The sequence below is a fragment of the Gracilinanus agilis genome, chromosome 5 (genome assembly GCF_016433145.1).
Source record: "Gracilinanus agilis isolate LMUSP501 chromosome 5, AgileGrace, whole genome shotgun sequence".
NCBI classification, from domain to species: domain Eukaryota; kingdom Metazoa; phylum Chordata; class Mammalia; order Didelphimorphia; family Didelphidae; genus Gracilinanus; species Gracilinanus agilis.
This window is the reverse complement of record NC_058134.1, coordinates 193,883,092-193,908,749: the sequence shown is the minus strand read 5'-3', so window position 1 is coordinate 193,908,749 and position 25,658 is coordinate 193,883,092. Positions and strand designations below refer to the sequence as shown.

The following is a 25,658-nucleotide window of genomic DNA, read 5'->3' as shown; positions in this document are numbered from 1 at the left end:
TCAAAAGGAAAAAAAAATCACAGTAAGCCATTTTTCTGGTTAAGGTCCATACACAAAAACAGAGAGGTCTGCAAATATTGGGGATAGGATATGGTCAGAGGTATCTGCTACAAGAGCATTCTGGTGCAGAATGAGGCTATGCAGCAGGGCAAGAAGAAGTTCCAAATCCCCCATTATAGAGCTTAAATCTTAAAGGAACAGGTGCCAATTGGAAGCTCCATTATTTACTTTACGGCCATCATTATAAAGTAACAGAGAACTTGGGATATGATATTCCAGAAAGCAAAGGATATAGGCTTACGACAAAAAAAATAATTTACACAGCAAAACTGAGTAATTTTTTAATGAAATAGAGGACTTCCAATCATTCCAGAGTTGCATACTTTGAGGAGTCGAGAAAAACATAAAAAGGTGACTATGAGCAAAGACCTGTAAGGGACCAAAACAAAGGAAACCATTTACATTCTAAAACTGGGAAATGATAAATATAACCCTCCAAAACTCATCATCAGGGGCCATAGAGGGAGTCTGATTAAATAGAGAACTTCAGCCTAGTTCAGTAATATCTTCATGATCTTTAAAAAAGAATGGAAAGGGAGAGAAAGGAATATGCTAGATGAGGAAAAAGAGAGTAAGGATGGGGAAATTAACTCAGGTAATTGGGTTGTACAAGAAGAAATCCTGAAGGAATGGATGGAAGGAAAAGAATGAATGGTACCTGAACCTCATTCTCATCTGAACTGGTTAAAGGAGGGAAGAATACATATATACATATATATTATTTTTATTTCATATATCACATACATATATATATATATTGTTTACTATATATAGTTATATTCAGAAATAAATGTCATTAAACAGAGAAAAATAGAAGGGGAAAGGGAAAGGGAAAGGAAGAAATAAGAAGGAACATGGATTAAGGGAAAGATTAGGCCTAAGCAAAACTAAGAATGCACAAAAATTTTATAGCAGATCTTTTTACAGTGGCAAAGATTTAGAATCTGACAAACTGCTCATTAATTGAGAAATGGTTGAACAAGTTATGGTATGTGAATGTGATGGAATACTATTGTGTTGTAAGGAATGATGAAGGTGGGGCTGGTCTCAGAGAAATCTGGAAAGGCTCACAAACAATGATGGCAGAATGAGATGAACAGAACCAGAACAATTTACACAATGACAGCAATATTCCAAAAAACAAACAAATTTGAAAGACTTGGGAATTATAATCAATGCAAAGGCCAATCACAATTCCAGAGGAAGCATGATGAGCCTAGCTATACATTTTCCAGTAGAGAGGTGAAAGATTTTGAGTATGAAGATTGAAGCTTATGTTTTAGGGATATTGACCAATACAGAAATTTGTTTTCTTTGACCAGATATCTTTGTAGCATAAATTTTGTCTTTCTTTCTTTCTCAATTTGGGGTGGGAAGTTGTGGTTGCAGAGAAAGAAGATAGATTATTAATAATGAAAAAATAAAATAAAATAAAATAGAAACAATCCAGGTCTTCCTCACTTCAATCCTAGCATTTCAGCCATACTCAGGACTGCCTATATCGACATACATTCATCTTAGTGAAAAAACAGAGCCAGTCTGTCTGATTTGCTTTTCATATAGAAATGGTATTTCCATTTGAAAAAATGTATTAAAAAAAGCATTTTTCAAATCTTTAAAAACCATGTTAGTGTTGGTCATTATTGTTATTATTGCTGCCTTTTTTTCCCCAAAAGAAAGGGCTAATCTGGTCAAATATTTTATTGGTAAAAGATGTCATCATGGCGAAATTCCTATAAAGATAGATCAAGAGAGTTTACTAAGTGACTAGATTAGGTCATAGAAGAAATACTTTGTTTGGGACGTGGCTATATCTTCCTGTAGTTCCCATCTGGGCTCAGTTCTGCAGGACTTGTGAAAGTGGGTACCTCCTAATATCTTCTGATTTTCAGAATGGAACCTTCTTTGGAATGCCATCTCCACTTCCCACTCAAAGGTCAGTTCCCCTGAGAGACAACTCTCCCGGGTTCGAGGTGCTCTGTGAGCCCACAATCCTAAAATTATTGCTTATGAGTCCCTACCAATGGCTCTACTTTCAATAGCTATTTAGTTGGTATAATTAGTTCAAGGTAAATGCATTTACTTGATTTGCTTGGTAAGAAAAACAGTATTAGTACAGCATCTCCCACATATAGCTTATGCTACACTGCAAATACACACAGTGCCAATAGGAAAAGTGAATGCCAATAGAATTCACATGTAGAGGAGTACACATATAGGAATGTTTGTGTTAAAGTGTGGGCAATAAGAGATAATTCCCACCTGGAATGCTGCATGGTAATAGTCATAGATGCCTGGCATTAGTCCTGATAACTCTGGTCTTGCCCTCTCCACTGGATGTTGCTACTCCTTACACTAGTCACTCTTGCCTCTAGTTTGGGATTCTGTTGACAGGGGCAGGCATGGCACTCAGGCTGGTGAGTGGGGTGGAGGCAGGGCCTGGCACTCCATCACTGCTCTAGGGGATAACCAGAATGTACACACTGGAACCAGCAGAAGTCGATTCTGAAGTTCACTATTTCCCAGGGAGGTATCCAAGCTCTGGATCTAAGACTCTCTCATTGCCTCTTGTCAACCCTCTTGACGTTGCTGCTCAAAATGAGAATAACCCATCCTTTACACAGAAGGTTCTGATGGGAGAAAACAAAGCTTTCAAATTCTTCTTTCAGGCTCCAAACGAACAGATTTCCTATGGCTAATGTGCTTTATTGCTAATGGGGAATGGGTGAAAAGAAATGAGAGAGAAAGAAATCCCTTTCACTCCATTTCTATAATTTTTTTTTTAACTCTTACCTTCTACCTTAGAATCAATACACTACCTTAGTGTATTGGTTCCAAGGCAGAAGAGCAGTAAGGACTAGGCAAGTGACTTGCCCAGGGTCACACAGCTAGGAAGTGTCTGAGGCCAGATTTGAATCTAAGACCTCCCATCTCTGGGCTAGACTCTCAATCCACTGAGCCCCCCAGCTGCCCTCAACATTTCATTTAGCTATCATACCCACCCTGACCCTCACGTATAGAATGCAAGTTCAGTGAAGGCAGGGATTGTCTCTGTTTTGAATCTGTATCCCCAGAGCCTACCACTGTGCCAGGTGTATGCACCATAAGAACTTACTAAATGTTCATGGATTGGCAGCTGAGAAAAATAAGCGAGGAGCTGGGGAGAGGGGGAGAGAATGATTTAAAGGAAAATGACTGCAACTGGACTTTCCAAACTAGAAAAAGGAAGGCGAATTGGAGGGGATATTCCCTCTCCGCTTTGCCAAAAAAGGCAGCTGAAATGGGGAGAATTGTTGAATTCAGGTCACTCTAGCAGGCAGTTGAGGAGGAAGGGGAAGCTTCAAGAAGAGACAGAGGAGGGGCAGCTGGGTAGCTCAGTGGAGTGAGAGTCAGGCCTAGAGACAGGAGGTCCTAGGTTCAAACCCGGCCTCAGCCACTTCCCAGCTGTGTGACCCTGGGCAAGTCACTTGACCCCCATTGTCCACCCTTACCAATCTTCCACCTATGAGACAATACACTGAAGTACAAGGGTTAAAAAAAAAAAAAAAGAAGAAGAAGAAGAAGAAGAAGAAGAAGAAGAAGAAGAAGAAGAAGAAGAAGAAGAGACAGAGGAGGACTAAAGACCAGAAAGGAGGAAAGCGCAAGGAAGAAAGCGGGTAAAGAATGGATCGGGATCCAGAGGCAAAAGTTAGTCTTGGAGTAGGTGGCGGATGGAAAATGGTCTCTGGGGTTAACCTGCAGGTCTCAGACTCCACCATCCTGCCCCTGCTTCCCCCACAGCCCCGCAGCCCTCACCTAGACCCTCTTAACCAGACTCAAGAGTTGTCTTTGCTCATGCGGGAGGCTCCTCTACCAGACCTAATGGCCCATAACCTAGCTGCAAACTTCAGCAGATACTTCGCATCAGAAGTCAGAGGACTATGATTTGTTAGACGTTCAGTCCTGGGATTGGAGTGTTCCTAAATGTCTCCCGATGCAGGCGATGTGTGAGAAATATTGCTGCAGCTCAGGACTGCCCAATGTATTTGCCAGTCCGACCAAATGCACTGTGCTGGGGAAGGTGGAAAACAAGTCCCGAAAGAAAGTTCCGGCCAACCAGAATCTTCCAAGTCTAGCTATAATACACATCGCTGGGTCACAAGTCCATAAGGAATTTGCAAAACAAAGGAGCACTATGTGAGGTCAGAGGAGGAAGGTCAGGTGGAGGACTTATGGGGAGAGGGGGAGGAAGGTAGCTTTTGAGTTGGGCTTTAATTGAATGGGTAGGAATTCTGTCGAAGGTGGTGGTGGGGTGGGATGGGGGGTGGAGAGGAGCTGGACCTGGAATTGTAAGCGCTCTTGCACTTTTGAGGGTTAGAAAGCAATTGTTTGGGGTTTTTTTTTCTGGAATGTGGGGTACTGGGGAGCAACATGAGACTCAAGAGTGACACCAGTCTAGACTTTCTCTGCTGGTCAGTTGGAAGTCATTGGACATTTTTCTGCAGTGATTTACCAGATCTCTGAAAGCGGTTATTTTGCTATCTGTATAAATACTGGGTCGGAGGTGGGGAAAGTCTTAAGATTCGAATTGCTGGGTTTAGCATCTAAGCACTTTGTCACCCAGCTCTAGGCCAGGTTGCCAGGTTAGTTGCTAAGTAATTGGAAAACAGGGACAGAATCCTTGAAGGGGCTAGAGGGCTGAACTTGGAATCTGGAAGACCTGCATTCAAATCCAGAAAATAAAGATAAGGATAGCACCTATCTCAGCAGGTCCCAGTGAACATGAAATGATGGAACACGTAAAGCCCTTTGAAAAGCAGTACATTTTAGAGCCATTATCATTAATGCACATTACTACATCACACACTTTTCCCAATGAAACTGGCCTGCTTTCTGTTCTTTGAATATAATATTCTATCTCTAATTTCCATGTAATTGCAAAGATCAATCCTGGGTGCCTAGAAAATTCACCCCCCTCAACACCACTTCTCAGGGGATCAACTACTATGCTTCAAGGCTAGTCTATGCCAACCTACGGGCCTCCCCACAAGAAAAAAAAATCTTTGTATTTATTCTGTATACATTTTGTGTTTGTTGTCTCCTGAAATGTTCAGTCCTAATAGAATATAAGTTCCTGGAGGTCATCGACTGTTCGGTGGTTTTTCCCATTTCTCCAGGGTTTAACCCAATACCTTGCACTTAATATGTGCTTCAAATGCTTATGAATAAATTCTCCATTATGCACATGATGGGGTTATGGCACAGATGTGAGAAGCAATTTGATCTGGTTATTCTGCCACTCTTGAGGTTGAAGGGAAAAGGAAGAAATAAAAGTGGTACAGGATAATCCCTAAATTGTTTGTCCCACAGGATGTCAGGGTCAAAATTCAAAAGAAATTGACATGGGCCAGTTGGGTGGCTCAAGAGATTGAGAGCCACATCCAGGGAGGTCCTGGGTTCATATTTGACCTCAGACACTCCTTTGATGTGTGATCTGGAGCAAGTTATTGAATCTCAGTTGCCTGGCTCTTAGAGCCAATGGGGGGGGGGGGGAGAAAGAGGGTAGGGAAGAAAGAAAGAAAGAAAGAGAGAGAGAGAGGAAGGAAGGAAGGAAGGAAGGAAGGAAGGAAGGAAGGAAGGGGAATTGATAGTGGCTCTTTTGTTCCAAGTTGGGAACTTTTTTTTTCTCCATTAATTCACCTTTAACCAGGACTGTTTCCATTCACACCTTTCAGTCTAAGAGTTTGGGGGAGGGAAGAGGCCAGAAGATCTGCTGGCTGTGACAGCTAGAGCAGAAAAATGGAATTTGCGGAAAAGAGAAGTATTTCTAGATTTCTAAAGTCTTCCTGTCCTAGGTTCCCAGGGATCTTACTTCTACCTTCATTCCCACAGACCTAGAAAGTGTCCAGCCTCAGACCCCACCCCTTCTACCAATCGCCTATTTATTTTCATGATAATGGCCTTGGGGAGCCCAGCGGGCAGGATTTAGCCAGTGGGGGCAGGGATATAAAGGAGGCCACTCTAGTGCTGGAAGTTCACACCCTCCTGTCTAGGCCCCCAAAATCCTTTGTCATTTTCCAGTCTCTTCCAGTTTTTAACCCAAAGACTTCCTTTTCTACTTTGTCAACCATACTTACTGCGACTTGACTGCCAAGGTTGGACAGCTTCCTTCCAGCATCTCCTCTAAAACATGAGCTCCTGCTCTCACTCTCAGCAATGCCAGTCTTGCCAGCCCAAAGGGGATGCCAGCCACCCTTACTACACCTGGATCTCCTCGTCCCAGCCGGGGTCACTCACTTCCCCAAGCCTTTACTCTAATTGCCACCTACAGAGTCCAGGAAAGCTCCAGCCAAGCACAGGTGAGCTCCCTCTCCCAAGGGCCCCAGCCCCACCAAGTTCTTTTGCCCTAGGACAAGGACAGAATACATGGCTTCCCTTTCCTTTATCCCTCCCTTTGGAGAATGAGTTCAATCCACGGAATAGGAGTGGGATCTCCCGGGATCTTGAGTTATTTTCTGCAGTGACAAGGTCCCAGCTTCTCTCTGGGTGATCTCTCTTTATCTGAGGGCTGGTGCATGTAGAGGTCCTGGGTTCTAGCGTCAAAGTCTAAACGAGCTAGATAGAGGCACAACCTAATGTGGGTCTGGGGCACCGTTGGGCTCTGTTTAGTGTGGATACGCTTATGTGTGGCACGGAATACAATCAATACTCCTTGGAAGTAGGCATTTTTTTTCTCTTTGCATCCGAACACCTAGCACAGCACTAGTGTTACTTGTCCATTTTAAGAACTGAAAAGAATCCCTGTTGATCTGGATGACAAGGATGGAGGAAATAAGGCCTCCTTTTACCAATAATCAGTTTCCATTCATTTGCTCTACTTAGGATTGTTAATCTTTGGGCTGGCCAAGATGCCTCCAGTTTAAGGGAGGGAGAGAAAGAAGGCAACTAGCATTTATTAAGCACCTCATACGGATCAGGTGCTGGGCTAAGCACAAAAAACTGGAAATAGAGTGGGTGCTGCCCCAAAGAAATGCTATAAATATTTTAGAACAAACAGGCTCTTTTCCCCAATCCCCTTGGGAATCAGACCTATCTAAAAACTTTCTAACAATTTTCTCCTCTGGTGTTTGGGTCAGGTGCCCTTTCTTATTTGATATATTAATTATGTATACATTCAGTAAGGCTTTTTAAAAGCTCTTACTTAAAAATGAATTTAATTGCTTAGGATCATAGAATTAGAGCTTGATGGACCTTACAGGACATCTTGCTCATCTTCCCCTCTTTTACGAAGGAGGAAACTGAAGGTAAGAGTGCCATGACTTGCTCAGTTACTCAGGCAGTAAATAAGGGGCACACTCCATGCCTGAGGATTCCAGAGTCAGCCCTTTTTTCGTTACACCGTACCACGTTGTTTATTATATTTGTAAAGCACTTAGCGGAATATGATTGTAACGAGAATGCTACTCCTTGGTAAGACATGATGAGCAGGTTAATTTTTTTTTTTTTAATTTTTTTTAAAACCCTTACCTTCCGACTTGGAGTCAATACTGTGTATTGGTTCCAAGGCAGAAGAGTGGTAAGGGCTAGGCAATGGGGGTCAAGTGACTTGCCCAGGGTCACACAGCTGGGAAGTGTCTGAGGCCAGATTTGAACCCAGGACCTCCCGTCTCTAGGCCTGGCTCTCAATCCACTGGACTACCCATCTGCCCCCTAATTTTTTTTTAAACCATGGAAAGATCTACATGAAATTAGGAACTTGAGAGCATTATATACACGAACAGAAATACTTTTTGAAGAATAACTGTGTCCACTTCCAGAGAAAGAATTGATAAATAGAAACATGCATGATATGATTTGATATGTACATTTTGGGGGGGGTTGTGGGGGGAGGTGGGAAGGGTTATATCACAAAGAAGGAAAGAAAGAAAGAAAAAAAAAGAAAGCTATTAGATAATAGTATTGGCTGTTGCTGTTTGAGTTTTCCTTAGGTCTACTAGAGAGAGGTAAAAGTGGAGCAGCCCCCCTAAAGTTTGTTTAATTAGGAATTGAATCCCTGGATAAGAAGAACTTGAGATGCAAAGAAACTGAGAAATCCTGGACCTGTTCAAAGTAGGATAGTTAAGGTGTGTGGAAAGCTGTTCAGGAAGAATAGGACTCATGATCTGCTTTTGACCTGAGTCACTTAACCCCAAGTTGCCTCTCAGTAAGACTTTTTAAAGTTGGAAACGGTATTGGTCTACTGTGGTAGAGAAATTATTTCCCACTGAAAGTTACAAGAAATTTAATAACTCAAAGATCTGACTCAGATTTAAGTCAGGTTAAGTAACTCATTAATGGCCAAAGAATGTCAAAGAGATGGGATGGGGACTAAAGAAAAATTCTCTTTGGGGAGAAGTAGTAAGAGAGGTTTGTTGGAGGAAGAATGTGAAAACTTTGCTCAGGGAATCTGACACACCAAGCTATCCAAAGATTAAATGGAATTATGTTATCTGCTAGAAAAATATAATTTGAGGCTTGTTAGGCATTCCAGTCCTCCCTGCACAATTTCAAGTTACTAAACCACATTTATGTAGGATTCTTTTTAGAAGAGTTTAGAAACAAATTATTTCATTCTTTTGAAGATTAGTTTAATCTTCTAATAATCTGTGGGTGATGAATATTTTAAAAGTGTATAAAATAGGGGGCAGCTGGGTAGCTCAGTGGATTGAGAGCCAGGCCTAGAGGCAGGAGGTCCTAGGTTCAAATCTGGCCTCAGACACTTCCTAGTTGTGTGACTCTGGGTAATAATTTCTGTCAGTGACAAATTCTGGTTTTGCTTTCTTTCACCATTCAGCAATTTCTCCTGCTCCTTCATCCATGGATAAATTTATTCAAGATACTCCTGATTCTGCCACTAGCCCTACTTCAAATAGCCTTTCCTCCCAGAACAAACCCAAGACCCATCAGGGAAAAGACCAAAGCCCAGTCAAAAAACCTAAGATGAGGACAGTGTTCTCTCAGGCTCAACTGAATGTACTCAACAGCAGATTTGTGGAGCAGAAATACCTAAGCCCACAGCAGATCCGAAATGTGGCTGAGAATTTGAACCTTACTTACAAACAGGTAAGTCTTTGAGGAAGTAGTGGAATGGATCTGTCTCTCAAGAGGCATCTACTGTGGGCCTGGCACTATGCTGAGCTTAGCTGGGGATACAGGGGCAAAAGACCAACTCACTGCTTTCAAGAACTTCACAAGAATTGGAGGAAATGAGAAAACACACACACACACACACACACATGCAGAGAGATAAATCAATTGGGGGAAGACATTAGCATAAGTGGAATGAAGAAAGTTAATCTTCAGAGTCAGGAAAGGAATTGGATGAGGGTCCAGCTTTCCATCCATAGACTATAGATATTCCCTGAAAATATTTCCTTATCTCAGATCTAATGTAATGTGCTGTTAGAGGAAGCTACCAGCATCTTTTCACCTCAAGAAAATAATACTTGTCTCCTCCTCTAGGTCAAGACCTGGTTTCAGAACCAGAGAATGAAATCAAAGAGATGGCAGAAAGATAGCATGTGGTCAAAGAATGGCAACCGTAATGTTCAGGTAACAGGAAAAAAAAAAAAAAAAAAAAAAAAAGCCTTGTCCCTTTAGCAAATTAGTTTTTTTGGCTTCTAGCATGTATTGCCTATTCATGATGGTGCCCACATGAACCCAAATACTCTCTCCCTCTCCCTCTCTCCTTCCCTCTCTTTCCCTCTCTCTCCCCTTCTCTCCTTCTCTCCCTCTCTCCTTCTTCCCTCGGTTGGAAATATAAAGGGTATGTTAAAAATCTAAAGTTTAATAGCTTCAGCATGCACTACCACTTTAGGACACCTTTCTTCTGTTCCTTGTAGTCCCCAACACCTTTGGCAGTGCTTTTATACTCCCTTGTTTATTCTTTGAAGTCATGCTTGTTCTCTGGTATTGATCAATGTTCTGAAATCAAAGTATTATTTCATAAGGATCCAAACACATTTCACAATTAAATCCATCTCCTTCCTCTTTCAGAATGGATCAGCTCTTGGGGAGTACATAAGTCTCTACTCTCCATTTCACCAGGACTATATGGTTAGTTCTTCTGGAACCCTTCCAGTATGGAGCAACCAGACTTGGAATAATCAGTTCCAGAATAGTGGTGAGGGCTCCTATCAGCATCAGATATTTCAGCACTCTTACCCTGCCAGTGACTTGGGGACTACCTTTGGAAATAATACTAGTGGGGCTTATCCCATGAAATCACAGACTTCTATGAGTTTTAATACCCCCCACCCCATGGAATATCTCCCAAGCTACTCCATGAACATGCAACTGACCCACAGCAAGTCAGAAGAGGACTATGATTATCGGCAGGCCAGTGATGCTCAAACGCAATTCTTAGATCCCATTGGGGTACCTGTATTCCAGTCATAATCTGGGCAGTTAATTTTTCCTCCTAGAAAAAGTACTCTTTCCAGGGCTCCTTACCACTGGTTTCCCTCTTTTTTTAGTGTCTCTGTTATGTGATTGTTGTGGTTGGTTGGTTTACATGAGTGAAAGATGTCTTACTTATATACAAGTAGAGGGTCTCTATGCTCTCCATGTTTTGCTGGCTGGCTCCAGGTTTAAGCAAGGTTGGACTATATAGAAAGTCCATAAGTTTCAGAATCCTGGTCTAAGTGACAGGATGAAACCCAACATCAGTGGGGGAAGAAAGGTACTAAAGAAATGTAATGGGAAAGGACTTGTTGGGGAGATTTCAATGGTTTTGTGTTGTTGTTGTTTTTTTTTAACTTAGGGTTTGGGTGAAATATTGTGGATACAGTAAATTAAAGCTACTTATCTTTCTGTATTTTTAATCTTAATATATTCTTTTAATAGAAACATAAAGAAGTTCATGCTAGTGTCTTCTCTCTGAGATTATTCCCCAATTTATCCCTTATATGTCATCTCTTTTGTACCTACTTGCTTACATGTTCTGTCTCCTGTTAGATTGTAAGCTCATTTAAGGGCAGGAACCAACTTTTGCTTTTCTTTGTACCTACCATGCTTGGCACAGTGCCGGGTACATCTTAGGCTCCTTAATAAATACTTGCTCACTTCAGTTGCTTTGGCTTTTACCTTTCCAGGACAAGAAACTAAGAAAATACACAGGAGCTTAGCGTTGGTATTTTCCCTTCCAGGACACGAATTTAATTGAAATTTTTATTAATGAAAAAGTTATTTGAAATCTTGATGCTAATTTTTTCTTGATGCAAGATGATGAACTGATCAGTTATGGGTTATAAATATAAATATTGTCTCTTAACTTTTAGATGTCTGTGCTGTCACAAGTACAATGGATAACATCTTAATAACTAGCCCAGATAGCCCTACTTTGTCTTGTTTTAATAACCAGCTACCTCTTTCTTTGGTTGTGCTAGACACTCCCAAGTGTCAGTGAGGCTCGATCACTGAGTAATTTTTTGTGTTGGTAATGCTAAGTCAGACTAGAATAGAATAAAGGGAAGTAAAATAGACTACCCCATTCCTGTCCCCCAAGATTAAACACTAGTTGATCCATTATCTAGCCTGTCTGCTGATTCTTATATGAGGGTCAGCATGGTGCTGTGGAAGCCAGGAAGAAGTCTTCCAGTCTCACCCTTGCATGCAACATCCTGGCTTGGGTGACTGAGCAAAATCTCTGAATTCCACCATGCTCTAGGCAACTATACCTCCACCGAGAAATCCCTGCTGACCTAGGCGGTTTCCTCATTTGGAAATTAGCCATGAAATCCAAGGGCCATTCCCCATCTCTTCTGCAGTCATAGAGCTTTTATTGGCGTGTTAATAACAGATGCCCAGAGAGCCCATCTCTATGGAGTCATAAACTTGCATTCGAACATGTCTAAGTGGGTTCCATTATACATCCTTATGCAACCCAATCTCTTCATAATTTTTATTTGTGCGATTCTAAGTTGTTCATTTTATGTAGCCATTGCTTCCCAGCCATGTATCTCAGTGCTTTGAATTGTAACTTCTCTTCCAGATTCCTTACTCTGCTATTTCTCGAGGGAAAAAGGCCTCCTTAAATCTGCATGACAAATGTCCCAACTGGGCTCACCCAAACAGCTTCCCCACAAAGAAAAGCTCCTCCGACTTGACAAGATTTCCTAATTTTACCCAAATGACTCAAGCCATTCCTATGTTAATTGGTGTTTGTTTGCTTTTATGCTATATTCTGAGTTGTCTGTCTCTGTTTTTTTTTTTTTTTGGGGGGGGGGGTTGTTTGTTTGTTTTTCATTCAGCAGCACTACCATTCTTCCTTATGACCAGGGGCATAAAATTGCAGCAACCTAGTTTCAGACCAGATTCAATTTTCCTATTAAGTCAGGTGACCTGAATTTTGTTGGTCTGGCTCTCAAATAGACCAGATTCAATTGTTACTATATAAGGGGCTGTGAACCTCTCATTTTATTCCCTGAGGACACAAACCTAGAGTGGGAAAAGGATTTGATCAAGGACAAATGGCTATTTAATGGCAGTCTAGAGTAGAAACTGTAGAATGACAGACTCTTCCTCATCAGTGCTCTTGCAACTGAGAGGGCCACATCAATACCGACCCGTCTGAGTCCTTCTACATAATGAAACTCCAATCCTGACACCTGAGCTAGGAGCCAGGGTGATGCTGAAAAGCTAGAAAAACCAGTGTCAGCCTCAACCTCCTCAGAAAGTAATGTCAATATAGAAAAGCAAATGAAAGAGCCTAAAGGAGACTGCTGAGTACACAGGGAAAATCGACACTGGAGATCCTATTTACACAATTGAAGCAAGCAAAAAAGGAATACATTGGAACCCAAGATTGTGTTTTATTGGGTTTTCCAATATATAATCCTAAAACTCCAGGGGAAAATAAAATGAGGCTAAGTGAAGAAAAGTTGGTTTAAAACGAATCTTTGATAAATGTGGCACTCTAAATTGCTTTAAATTATTTGGAACTCACTTTCAGGGAAGTGTGCAAATGGAGAGAAAATGAAATGGGTGGGTGAGCCTGGATCTTGAAGCTGGCCTATTCACATGTTTATTGAGTGACCTCTGGTGAGGTTAGTTGGTTCTTCCAGCAGCTCTTTCAAAAAAGAAGCTTATGAGAAGAGATGGATTCTTAAACCTATGGGATTAAAAGTTCCATGCCATACTTCCAGGAAGCTAGTAATATGGAAGCTACATGTTGAATAGCTGAATGTCACAGTCCTGAATTTAGATTGCATATAGCTGTGGCTTCACTGGGCTATATAAAGGCTGTTAGTCTGGCAGCTGCTACCTATATGCTTAGATACAAAGACTCCAGGATAATACTCTGAATATTCGCCTTTTCTCGCACTTCTCCTTTTTCTTCTGACATCTTTCACCACCACCACCACTGTCTTTCAACACTTTTCAGCTCAGTTCCCCTCTTCGCTGAGACTTGTTGGCCTGAGGATGAGAGATCACTGCCTCAATAGTAGTTAAATTTTTCATACTAATTGTATGTGTGAAGTAGCTGATGCTAAATAGCCCTCTATTCGACAAGAAAACATACAAAGGGGTTTCTCACCTTGGAAAAATATGCCTTAGAAGAGGAGAGTTAGAAGCTTGACTAGCATTGAAAACAGCTTCTGCAATTAACCTCAATCCTTGATTAGTGATCCAGTTATCTGTAAAATTCAAGAGGATTTGTTGGTTGTACCTATTTCACAGTTATAAATTATGAATTTGCTAAAATATGGAATGGCTTTTTAAAAAAATGGTCTTAGAGTTTACCCATAAGTCAGAAATTTAGAGCCAGTAGGGTGGAATGGAGACAAAACTAGAGGATGGTTGAATTTGTAGGACTATCGGCAAATCACTTCTGATCATTTCTTCAACTTTCTTCATCGATGTTATGAGGAAAGGACATGTCAGATCCTAGTAATGTGGCTCTTTTCCGAGGGGTCCCAGTACTTTTAAAAAGATCCCCTGACAACCAGTGCTTTTATCTCTGCCTAAGAGAAGAACAGAACTCTGTACTTTTAAGGTTATAGCTTGGAATTCCTTTTCCACCCCTACTGGTAAAGACCAGGTTTTCTTCCTAAATTCTAAGAGAATCTAAATGATTTCCTTTAACTTTCTCTATTCCCTTCTTCCAGCCTTGTTTCTACCTGCTACAATGAAGCCAGCTATGGAATAGTGAATGAATTCAGGATCAGCCTTGGAGGAAGGAAAATTTTAGTTCATATCCCACTTGAGTGCCTCAGTTTCCCTTTCTGTAAAAGGGGGGATTGGACGCAGCTCCCAAGTTCTCTCACTTGTACACTAGTTATGTCTTTTGAGCATAATATAATTTTGTGTGTGTTGTCTCCCAAATAAAAGTTTGAGTTTGGGAGCAAGGACCATGTTTTTGTCTTATTTCCCCAGCACTGTGGTCATTTCTGGGCATACAGAGCTTAATAACTGACTGACCTTCTAGCCCTAGATACCTGAAGCTATGAACAATTAGAGGTGGGGTAGTAGAATAAGGCTTTTTAGGTTGGGGAGGGTAGGACCTATGGTTTTTATCAGTGATGGGAGTTTCCTAGGAGAAAACTCAACAAAGCAGATTTTTTTTTAAAACCCTTGTACTTCGGTGTATTGTCTCATAGGTGGAAGATTGGTAAGGGTGGGCAATGGGGGTCAAGTGACTTGCCCAGGGTCACATAGCTGGGAAGTGGCTGAGCCTGGGTTTGAACCTAGGACCTCCTGTCTCTAGGCCTGACTCTCACTCCACTGAGCTACCCAGCTGCCCCCTCAACAAAGCAGATTTTTAAAAAACAACTTCTTACCTTCTGTCTTAGAATCAGTACTAGTCAGTATCTCTGAATGGTAAGGGCTAAGCAATTGGGGTTAAGTGACTGGCCCAGGATCACATAGCTAGAGCAGATCTGAACCCAGATCCTCCAGCCTGGACCCAGCCCTCTACACATTATTCAAAACTTTTGCCCATACTAATTAATGTACTATTATTTAAGGTAAGGATGAGAAGGAGAAAAAGGGCTTTAGTATATAGTGGGAAACACATGAATCTCAAGTCAAGAAAAAAGAGAATCTGCCAATGGTAGCAGTTGTGTGATGGTGAGTAAATGACTGGACCTCTGAACCTCAGTTTCCTCATCTATAAAATGGGGGTAGTAAATGTAGCTGAAATTTACACACTGCTTACAAGTGCGCATCATAGTACCTGCCAGATTGGGTTGTATTAAAGATCAAATGAGAGGTTTGTAAAATTACATAACTCATCACTACTCTATTTGCCCATATTTTATGAACCCAAAATGAATGCTTTCTGACAAAAGTTATTCCTTTTTTTTTAAACTTCATCGAAATATTTTTTTCCTGAAATTGGTACTATCCTGGAAAACTGAGGGATTAGGATAACTATAGATAAACTAAAAAAAGAGCATTGACTGGCATTGGAAGGAAGCATCAGAGTGACTTGTTGTCACCTAGGCCACTTAGTAGCCTGTGACCTTGGTCATTTAACCTCAGGACCTTATTTTCCCACCATTAAAAAAAACCCAAAAGCTGAGGCTTTCTTATGCCCAGGAGATTGTTCTGATGATCAGAGGAGATGAAGGAGATGAAAATGCTTTGAGAGAATGACTTTGACTTCAGAGAATTTATAATCCGGGGGAAACATAAAGTAAATGCCTATGAGACCGGGAATGCATACCTGTATGCTAAGAGAATTCAAGGAAGGAGGAATGATTTCCCGTTAGAGAAATCAGTGGAAGGCTTCCTGAAAACAATGACCTTCTGGCTAAATCCTAAAAGGATTGTTAGGAATAAGGGACTATAGGAAAGGGGGGAAGGTTGCCATTTTTTTTTTAAACCTTTAAGCCTTTAAATTTAGCATCAGCTCTAAAACAGAAGAGTGGCAAGGACTAGGCATTCAGGGTTAAGAGACTTGCCCAGGGTCACACTCCTAGGAAGTGTCTGAGGTCATATTTGAACCCAGGACCTCCAGATTCCAAGCCTGGTGTTCTATGCACTGTGCAACCTAGCTCTCCCCTGTCCTTAATACCTGTAAAGCTCTTTCTGTACTTATCTCATTTGAACTAAATAATCCTTTTTTAATATAATTTTTATCTTTATTTATTTTAAAATATTTTCCATGGTTACGTGATTCATGTTGTCTCCCTCCTTTCTTCTCTCCCCCTTCCCAGAACTGATAAACAATTCCACTGGGTTATGCATGTACTAAATAATAATTCTGAGAGGGAGTATAGGGGTAGTACAGATATTATCCCAATTTTGTGGATGAGAATACTGAGGTTAAGAGAAATTAAATGGTTTACTCTTTTTTTTAAAATTTAAACATTTATTAATATTCATTTTTAACATGGTTACATGATTCATGCTCCTACTTTCCCCTTCACCCCCCGCACTCCCCCCACCCATGGCCAATGCACATTTCCACTGGTTTTGTCATGTGTCCTTGATCAAGACCCATTTCCAAATTGTTGGTAGTTGCATTGGTGTGGTAGTTTCGAGTCCACACCCTCAATCATGTCCACCCCAACCCATGTATTTAAGCAGTTGTTTTTCTTATATGTTTCCTCTCCTGCAGTCCTTCCTCTGAATGTGGGTAGCATCTTTACCATAAATCCCTCAGAACTGTCCTGGGTCATTGCATTGTTGCTGGTACAGAAGTCCATTACATTCAATTTTACCACAGTATATCAGTCTCTGTGTACAATGTTCTTCTGGCTCTGCTCCTTTCACTCTGCATCTGTTCCCGGAGGTCTCTCCAGTTCGCCTGGAACTCCTCTAGTTTATTATTCCTTTTAGCACAATAGTATTCCATCACCAACATATACCACAGTTTGTTCAGCCATTCCCCAATTGAAGGACATACCTTCCTTTTCCAATTTGTTGCCACCACAAAAAGCGCAGCTATGAATATTTTCGTACAAGTCTGTTTATCTATGATCTCTTTGGGGTACAAACCCAGCAATGGTATGGCTGGATCAAAGGGCAGGCATTCTTTTATAGCCCTTTGAGCATAGTTCCAAATTGCCAGCCAGAATGGTTGGATCAGTTAACAGCTCCACCAGCAATGCATTAATGTCTCAATTTTGCCACATCCCCTCCAACATTCATTACTCTCCCCTTCTTTCATTTTAGCCAATCTACTAGGTGTGAGGTGATACCTCAGAGTGGTTTTGATTTGCATTTCTCTAATTATTAGAGATTTAGAACACTTTCTCATGTGCTTATTGATACTTTTGATTTCTTTACCTGAAAATTGCCTATTCATGCCTCTTGCCCATTTATCAATAATGGTTTACTCTTATAGGAGGGGACTGTGAGTCCTGAGAGATTAAAGTAAAGAAGAATTCAAGAAAATTTAGGAAGATTGAGGGTTCGAGTCCCTTCGTGGTCACCAAAAATGTAAGAGGGAGATTTTGGTATTTTGTAGGTATATAATTAAAGTGTGGCCTCCAGGAATCAACAATTCAGATTGATTCCGTAATTAAAATAGATCCAAATCAGGATCCGGTTTAAGGTAGTTGATTTACAATTAGGAAGGTAAAAAGTAGGGAAATAGAGAGAGGGAGAGGATAGTCCAGGCCTGCAGAGGCTTGGACGGAGAGAGAAAGTTAAAAGGCTAAATAAATGAGGCTACAAGCCACAAGACCTTAGCAATCAGATAAGCTAGAGCCTACTTAAAGGTAGAGTTTGGAAACGCCAAGGTAGGCCCAAGGAAGTCAGCCACGTGACCATCACAGTAGAAGCTGCCTGAGGTCTCCTCTGAGAACCTTCAACACCAAGTTCAAAGCGGGAACTCCCTTAGCAGGAAGTAACCAACATACTTGAAGAGATAGTGTCTCTTGTCACTTCCTGGGGGTCCACCTCTAATTCAAGTGGAAAAATGGCAGCCTCTGCACTGATTTGGACTGCCCAAAGGGCCATCCCTTATTCTTGATTTGTTACTTATTGTCACATGTGGGTAACTCATCTCTCCTCCCCACTAAAGGAGGTGGGGATGACATCATCTGGGGTAGGTAGAGTTTTGACTATGAATGGGCTAGAGCTAATTCCATTTACACACTAGATAGCTTCCTTTTTTAAAAAAAAAAAAAGACCCTTACCTTCCATCTTGGAGTCAATAAAGCAGAAGAGTGGTAAGGGCTAGGCAATGGGGGTTAAGTGACTTGCCCAGGGTCACACAGCTGGGAAGTGTCTGAGGCCGGGTTTGAACCTAGGACCTCCCATCTCTAGGCCTGGCTCTCAATCCACTAAGCCATTCAGCTGACCCCTCTAGATGGCTTCTTTTTTTTTTTTTTTTTAAACCCTTGTACTTTGGTGTATTGTCTCATAGGTGGAAGATTGGTAAGGGTGGGCAATGGGGGTCAAGTGACTTGCCCAGGGTCACACAGCTGGGAAGTGGCAGAGGCCGGGTTTGAACCTAGGAGCTCCATTCTCTAGGCCTGACTCTCACTCCACTGAGCTACCCAGCTGCCCCTCTAGATGGCTTCTTAATGGTTACATATGTCCCAGCAAGGTAAGTGGATCCCAGAATTGCAGGGGAAGAGGGTTACTCCGTCGATGTAATAAGACCAGTGCAATTGGGGTTCTCTCCTCATACCACATGGATTAAATTATTTTTTCCCAGAAAGGCAACAAAATTTCCTCCAGACTTGGATTGACTTTAGGGATTAGAACTCAGGTTATACCTCTTTTGTTACAGATTCCTGTAGCCTCTGGTTGTGTGGATGGAGCTTCCTCCATGACCCAGGCGCCTTCCCACTTGGCAGACGTCCCAAGACCATGCTGGTCACTGCTCTGCAGAGCAGACATTGCCATAGAGAGGTGAAGGGAGAAGGAAGGTAGTTTCTAGCCAAACGAAGTGCTTTATTCTTTGTGTTGAATATCCTTTCTATGCTCCAGTTAAGTGAACTTCTTGTTAACTACTGAACGACCTACAAATGCCTCATTTCATTCCAAGGCTGAAGCTGAACTAATAGTGTGCAGGAGGAATCAGGTTTGCCCATCACTGTCAGTCAAAAGAAGGAAAAAGCTAAATCAGAGAAGAGGACTGAGGGGCACCTTGGTAGCTCAGTAGATAGAGGGCCAGGTCTGTATGTGGGGGTGGGGAGGGTCTGGGTTCAAATCTGGCCTCAGATACTTCCCAGCTGTGTGACCCTGGGCAAGTCATTTGACCCCCATTGCCCACCCTTACCACTCTTCTGCCTAGGAACCAATACACAGTATTGATTCTGAGATAAAAGGCAAGAGTTGTTGTGTTTTGTTTTTTTTTTCTTAAAGAAAGAGAATAGTACTGAAGTTCTTCTAGAAATTAATACCAAGCTAAGAGGAAAGTACAAAAGGTGCCATCCTCTAGGAACTGTGGGAGTCCTACAAGCACAGGGTGTGTAACATATGACTCAGCAAGAGGAAAAGCCAAAAGAACATCAATATACAGAACAGAGAAGCCATGGGAAAGATTGGCAGTTCTATGGGCCTCTGCAGAACGGTTTGTTCACTGGTGAATATTTGTCATTTCTATGGCTCTATTTTTTCACTGTAAATATATAGAGAGCTATAAATCAGTATATCCTATAAATAAATTGTTCTGTTCTGAAGGGAGTTGGTAGCCATGTGAGGGTTCATGTCAGGCCGGGGAGCATAGAAGGAGCAGTGAAGAATTCAGAGAAGTGTACGCAGGACCTTTGTGTCAAGAAAAACCCGACTTCACTTCTTCTACAACATAACCAATAAGGGAATATGTTTGGCATGATCACGCATGTATAACCTAGATCAAAATGCTTGCCCTTCTGGGAAAGGGGGAAGTGAAGGAGGGAAGGAGAGAATGTGGGACTCAGATTTTTAGAAAACAAATGTTAGAAATTGTTTTTATATGTAGTGGGGAAAAAATAAAATATTGTATATTTTTTAAAACTTGACTTAAGAATTAAGTATCATCCCACTTTCAGAGAACCAGGAAGTAGGGAAAAGATGGAATTGATCATGAGGGAATGAATGAAAAAGCATTTATAAAGCACTGTGCCAATTGGTGGGAGTCCAAAAAGCAAAGTAAGACAATTCCCATTCAAGGAACCCACATTATAATAGGGGAGCAAAGGAGGGAAGGGAACATTTATTTAATGCCTACCATGTGTCAAGCACCTTGCAAATATTATCTCATTTGATGCCCATGGCAACTCCAGGAAGTAGGTGCTGTCATTATTCCTTATTTTATAGTTGAGGAAACTGAGGTTGATAAGTTAAGTGACATAGCCAAAATCATATAGCTAGTGTGTGAGGCTGGATCTGAATTCAGGGCTTCTTAACTCTACTATGTCCAGCTCTCCATGCACTGCCTAACTACCAAAACACTTAGAAGGTCTCAGCTGTTATGCCTGGAAGACACAGGTTCATGTCTGAACTCAGACATTTCCTGACTGTGTGATCCTGGGCAAGTCACTTAACCGCCATTGCCTATCCCTTGCTGCTCTTCTTTCTTAGAATTGAAAAAAAAAATGGTCCTTAGGAGGCAACAATATGACAGATGGTTATGTATCTTCTTCTGTTTCATTTCTATTAGTAAAATCATATGGGGGCAGCTGAGGTAGCTCAGTGGATTGAGAGCCAGGCCTAGAGAGGGAAATCCTGGGTTCAAATCTGGACTCAGACACTTCCTAGCTGTGTGACCCTGGGCAAGTCACTTGACCCCCATTGCCTAGCCCTTACCCCTCTTCTGCCTTAGAACCAATGATGCTGAATGGATTATAAATTATGGAAAATTTGCCTTCTCATTCAGTCAGCTGAGTTCTGCTGATGCTATTTCCATCATATTTTTCTATTTTCATTGCAACCTTTCCGATGCGGTAGCTACCTGGATGTAATACTAATCCAACGTTGACCTAGATCTCCTCGTGCCATTCCTTTTCCAGTATGTCCTTCATCTGCTCAGACTCTTTAAGTGCCCTTTATTTACACCAAATAAAAGTTCAAAATCATTAGCTTGGCATTCAAGGCTCTTCACTGTCTCCACAAAGAAAGTCCTAGTTTCTTCATAGCCTTATCTCATCTTGTACTCTTCCATGTTTTGTGAGTCGCCCACGTTGTCCTGTTATAGGGGTACAAATTGGTGAACCTCTGGGTTCGGGAAGGAAACCATTCTCAAGAATGAGAGGACTCCAAATTTAGCTTAAAAGTAAAAAAGAAAGATTTATTAGTAAGATAGGATTAATGACCAGCAAGACGGCATGAGTGGAACAGCCATGGGAGGCTCTCCCCGAATCCCTCAGTCCTGGGGATTATATACTTTTTACAATTGTGGGGACGTGATGCTGTGTCATGATGAGCATGTGATTCTCGAGTGGTAAACACTCAGTCCTAGTTCTGAAAGCCCTAGTCTCCGGCTGGTACCCAAGGGTTTACCCTGAAGCTCTCCTGTCATCTTTAAATCCTCCTCTTGTTTTCTTCCTTGATGCACAAACCCAAACTTCCTCCCCAAAATAAATATGAGAGGAGAAATGGAGCCTCTGAGGGATCAATATTGCTGTTGTCGCTTTCCTGGAGTGAGCTCACACATCTTCTAAAAATGGCAGAGATCTAGAAAGTCCAACTGGGAGTCACAGCCTAGGGCTGCACTGGCCAAGAAGACCTGGCAGGAGCCCTGCCGTTGCGCCCAGGACATTTTTTGCATGCCCCTCCGCTCTGTCCAGCCACCCAAAGCAAGCACTTTCTCCCACGAAAGTCCCCTTTGGGCACTTAAAGTTGGTTCGCCCAATGAGGAGGGCTACCAAGTCTTTTTAGACTGTAAAGTGCTGGGCTGATAGTCACTTTACCCAATGAATGACTCCTACCTCCAAAGGGAAATTCGCCGGGTATATATTTGTCTTGCAGCAGAGAATAAAAAGAGGGGGGATAATTGGTGGTGTGCTGGTAAATGTTTAACAACCAGCTCTCAAAACCTTGTGCCCAGGAAATGTTTACATTTTTTAAAAATTATGTATTTAATTAATTACTATAGAAGATTTTCCCATGGTTCCATGATTCATGTTCTTTCCCTCCTCGCCTCCCTCCCCCCTCCCGTAGCCAACGCACAATTCCTCATTGTTCAAGACCTATTTCCATATTGTTAATATTTGTATTAGAGTCTTCATCCCCGTCAACCCGTGAGATCAAGGAAATGTTTTTCTTCCGTGAAACGTTTACATTTAATGTGATCTGCGTTATTAACATTTTCACCAACTCTTTCTGAAGTCCAGGGGTGGGTAAAGCGCAGCGCCCAGGCCAAATCTAGCCTGCGGCCAGCTTTTGGAAGGGTTTTTCAAAAGGAAGCTTTATTGTATTTAAAAATGTAAAAAAGACCTTCTTGGCTCGAGGGCAGCCCAGATCACGACCCCTGGCCGGATATGGTCCTGGGGCAAGAGGTCTCAGATCTCTGGCTGACCACCCGGAAAGCAGCAACGAGGTAGGACTTGGATTTCTTTATGGTAGATGCTCCCGTGGAACTTTTAATCTTGGGCTCTCCTGCCTGGGTTGGAGAGGTCTCCGGTAGTGACTCTGTTGAGGGAATTCCTAAGCTACTGTAGCCACTTCACTGAACCAGACAAAAACATCCCTACCCTTTAGCACAGAGATCTCCCTGCCAGGCATGTACCCCTAAGGAGGAGAACGGATGAAAGAAAAGTGGCACATGCCCAAAATAGTCATGGTAGCACTTCCGGGAAACAAAGTGATGCTAATCAGCTCGGGGAAGGGACTGAACAAATCCTGGTATACAAATAGAAGAGAAGAGAAGAGAGTTGGGTTTTAGACATTATAGACATATTGAAGAGTTCAGAAAAAATAGGGGAAACCCATATAGGAACTGATGAGAGTTAAGCAGAACCAGGAAAATAAAATCCACAGTGAATTTTTTAAAACCGTTTTCTTCTTAGAATCAATACTATATATGGATTCCAAGGCAGAAAAAAAACTGTAAGGACTAGGCAATTGGGATTGTGAATCACACCAGAGTCACACAGAGGAAGCATCCAAGGCCAGATTTGAACCCAGCATTTCCTGTCTCCAGACCTGGTTTCTCTATGCACTGAGCCACCTAGCTGGTCCTGAAATTGTAATGAAAAGAAAAACGGTACAAAAAAATGGTACAAAACAGATGTGTGGTGTTAGGAATTAGTGTGTTTGGTTCGATGGGAATATGACTGGGGATGTAGACTCTATTTAGAGTCTAAAGGATCACCCTACTGCAATTATCAATAATATGGAAATAGATCTGGATCAATGATACATATAAAACCCAGTGGAATTGCTCGTTGGCTATGGGAGGGGGGAGAAAGGAGGGGAGGGAAAAGAACATGAATCCTGTAACCATGGAAAAATATTCTAAATTAATTAATTAAATATTTTCAATTAAAAAATAAAAAGAAATTTAAAAAAGAAATTAGTGTGGTATTCTCAAATATATTAGTAATATTAATATCTCCAAAATGAATATGCCTATGTGTGGAGTGAGAGATTGGTGTTTTGTTCTCAAATATATTAGCAATCTCCTTAATGAATATGCTTAGGACCTCTGTAGGTATTAGTAAGCAGGGCTCCCTTCAAGAGGAAGGTCTCTTGCCCCACAAGATTGCCCCACTCCAATCAGAATACAATGGTCTCTTAATTACCTTTGGCCTGAGTGAGACAGAAACAACTTGTGTCTTTACTATCAGTGTCTTTACTAAACAAAATGTTTTGGGGATTTGGGGATGTGTCTTTTGAGTTCGTCCTTTTAAAATGTTCAAACTGTAGTCTAGTGGTTTAGGAATTAGTTTTATGAACTCCAGACTGTGCTAATAGCCTCTTCCCGGTTCTAAAGCTCCCTTCCCCAGTTCCTTTCACTAGCAACCCTTGGGGGCTTTAATTTGCATTCTTAGTCACCTCACTTCTTATTAGCCTATGCACTTTGCATTCAAAGGGGTGCCTGCTTGAGAGAATTGGTGGCCTGGAAACTCTGGAAAACACAATAGTGGCTTGTCAGAGATAGCAATCTCCCAATAAGCCCAGCACCCAAAATATAACATAAACTGTTCTGGGTTTGTATGTAGCTTAGAACCTGACTTCAATCTTAGACCATTTGCTAAAGAGGCTAATTAGGAGGATACCCCCCTTCAGGAAGGCTGGAATGTAATGAGGTGAATGTGTCAGGATGATGTCATTTAACTAAGGGTTGTATTTTCCTATTTATAAGGGGGTTTTCTGTAAGCTAGAGTGTTTTTTTTGGGGGGGGGCTGCCTTTCTCTCTTTCTCTCTCTCTCTCTCTCTCTCTCTCTTTCAATAAAGCATTTTCCAAATGCTTGAATAGTGACTAAAGAGGGTAAACCATGATATTTTCAAGGTCCCCTTAAACTTCCACTTCACACAGAGACAAAGTGAATAAATGGATCTTTTTCCTTTTCTGGGTGGATATTGCTAACACTGAAATTTGACATCTAATGTGTGTTAGTTGGTTTCAATGAACCTTATTTTTTCCCCTTGTTACAAGGGAAGACATACTTGAGGGAGAATAATTTATATATCTGGAAATTACTTTACCAATGAAACTTTTTTTCTTCAAAAATAAAAAGATTCTGGGCCTCTGGGTGGCTCAGTGAATTGAGAGTCAGGTCTAGAGATAAGAGCTCTGAGGCTCAAATATGACCTCAGGCATTTCCTAGCTGTATGACCTTCTTCAAGTCACTTAACCTCCATTGCCTAGCCCTTACCGTTCTTCTGCCTTGGAACTGATTCTAAAACAGAAGGTAAGGGTTTTTAATTTAAAAAATAATAATAATAACAATAACAATAATAACAACAAGTAAAAGAAGATTTACATTATTGGAGAGATAATTCATTGCGCATGGTTGAGCATTAATATAATAAAAACGATACTGCCTCAACTGACTTGGGGGCAATTAGGTGACAAGGTGGAAAGAGCCCTGGGCTTGGAATCAGGAAGACTCATTTTCATGGGTTTAAATTTGGCCTCAGACATTAAATAAGTAGCCCTGGTCAAGTTGCTTAACCCTGTTTGCCTCAATTCCTCATCTGTAAAATGAGCTGGAGAAGGAAATGACAAACCACTCTAATATCCTTGCCAGGAAAACTCTAAATGGGATCATAGAGAGTTGGACATAATTAAACAAGTAAACTAATTTATAGATTTAATTCTATGCCAATCAAAGTATAGGGTATTACCCAAGTTTATAGGGATAGAGAAAATAATTTATTTGGAAAAGTGAAAGGTTAAGAATCTCATGTAAAATAATGAAAAAATACAGTAGGAGTGAAAGTGACATAGTATTTCTGATATGGGGGTACAGGCTTCCCTAGATACCCTAACACCGAGATTGTGTCCCAGCCAGAAGAGTATATAAAAGATTCACTTTTTCTTTGCATTTAAGTGACTCTGAGGCCCTCTAACCTCTCCTTTTATCCTTTTTTTTTTTAACCCTTACCTTCCATCTTGGAATAAATACTCTATATTGGTTCCACAGCAGAAGAGTAATAAGGGCTAGGCAATGGGGGTCAAGTGACTTGCCCAGGGTCACACAGCTGGGAAGTGTCTGAGGTCAGATTTGAACCTAGGACCTCCCATCTCT

General features: G+C 41.4%; 1 protein-coding gene across 1 annotated transcript; it reads left to right on the top strand.

Moving 5' to 3' along the window:
- Window positions 1-6,229: 6,229 nt before the first annotated feature.
- Window positions 6,230-10,476, top strand: NANOG (Nanog homeobox). The gene is made up of 4 exons (XM_044679944.1): window positions 6,230-6,398; window positions 8,873-9,141; window positions 9,541-9,630; window positions 10,075-10,476. Exons 1-4 carry the CDS (start codon window positions 6,230-6,232, stop codon window positions 10,474-10,476), a joined length of 930 nt encoding a protein of 309 aa, XP_044535879.1.
- The last annotated feature ends 15,182 nt before the right edge of the window (window positions 10,477-25,658 follow it).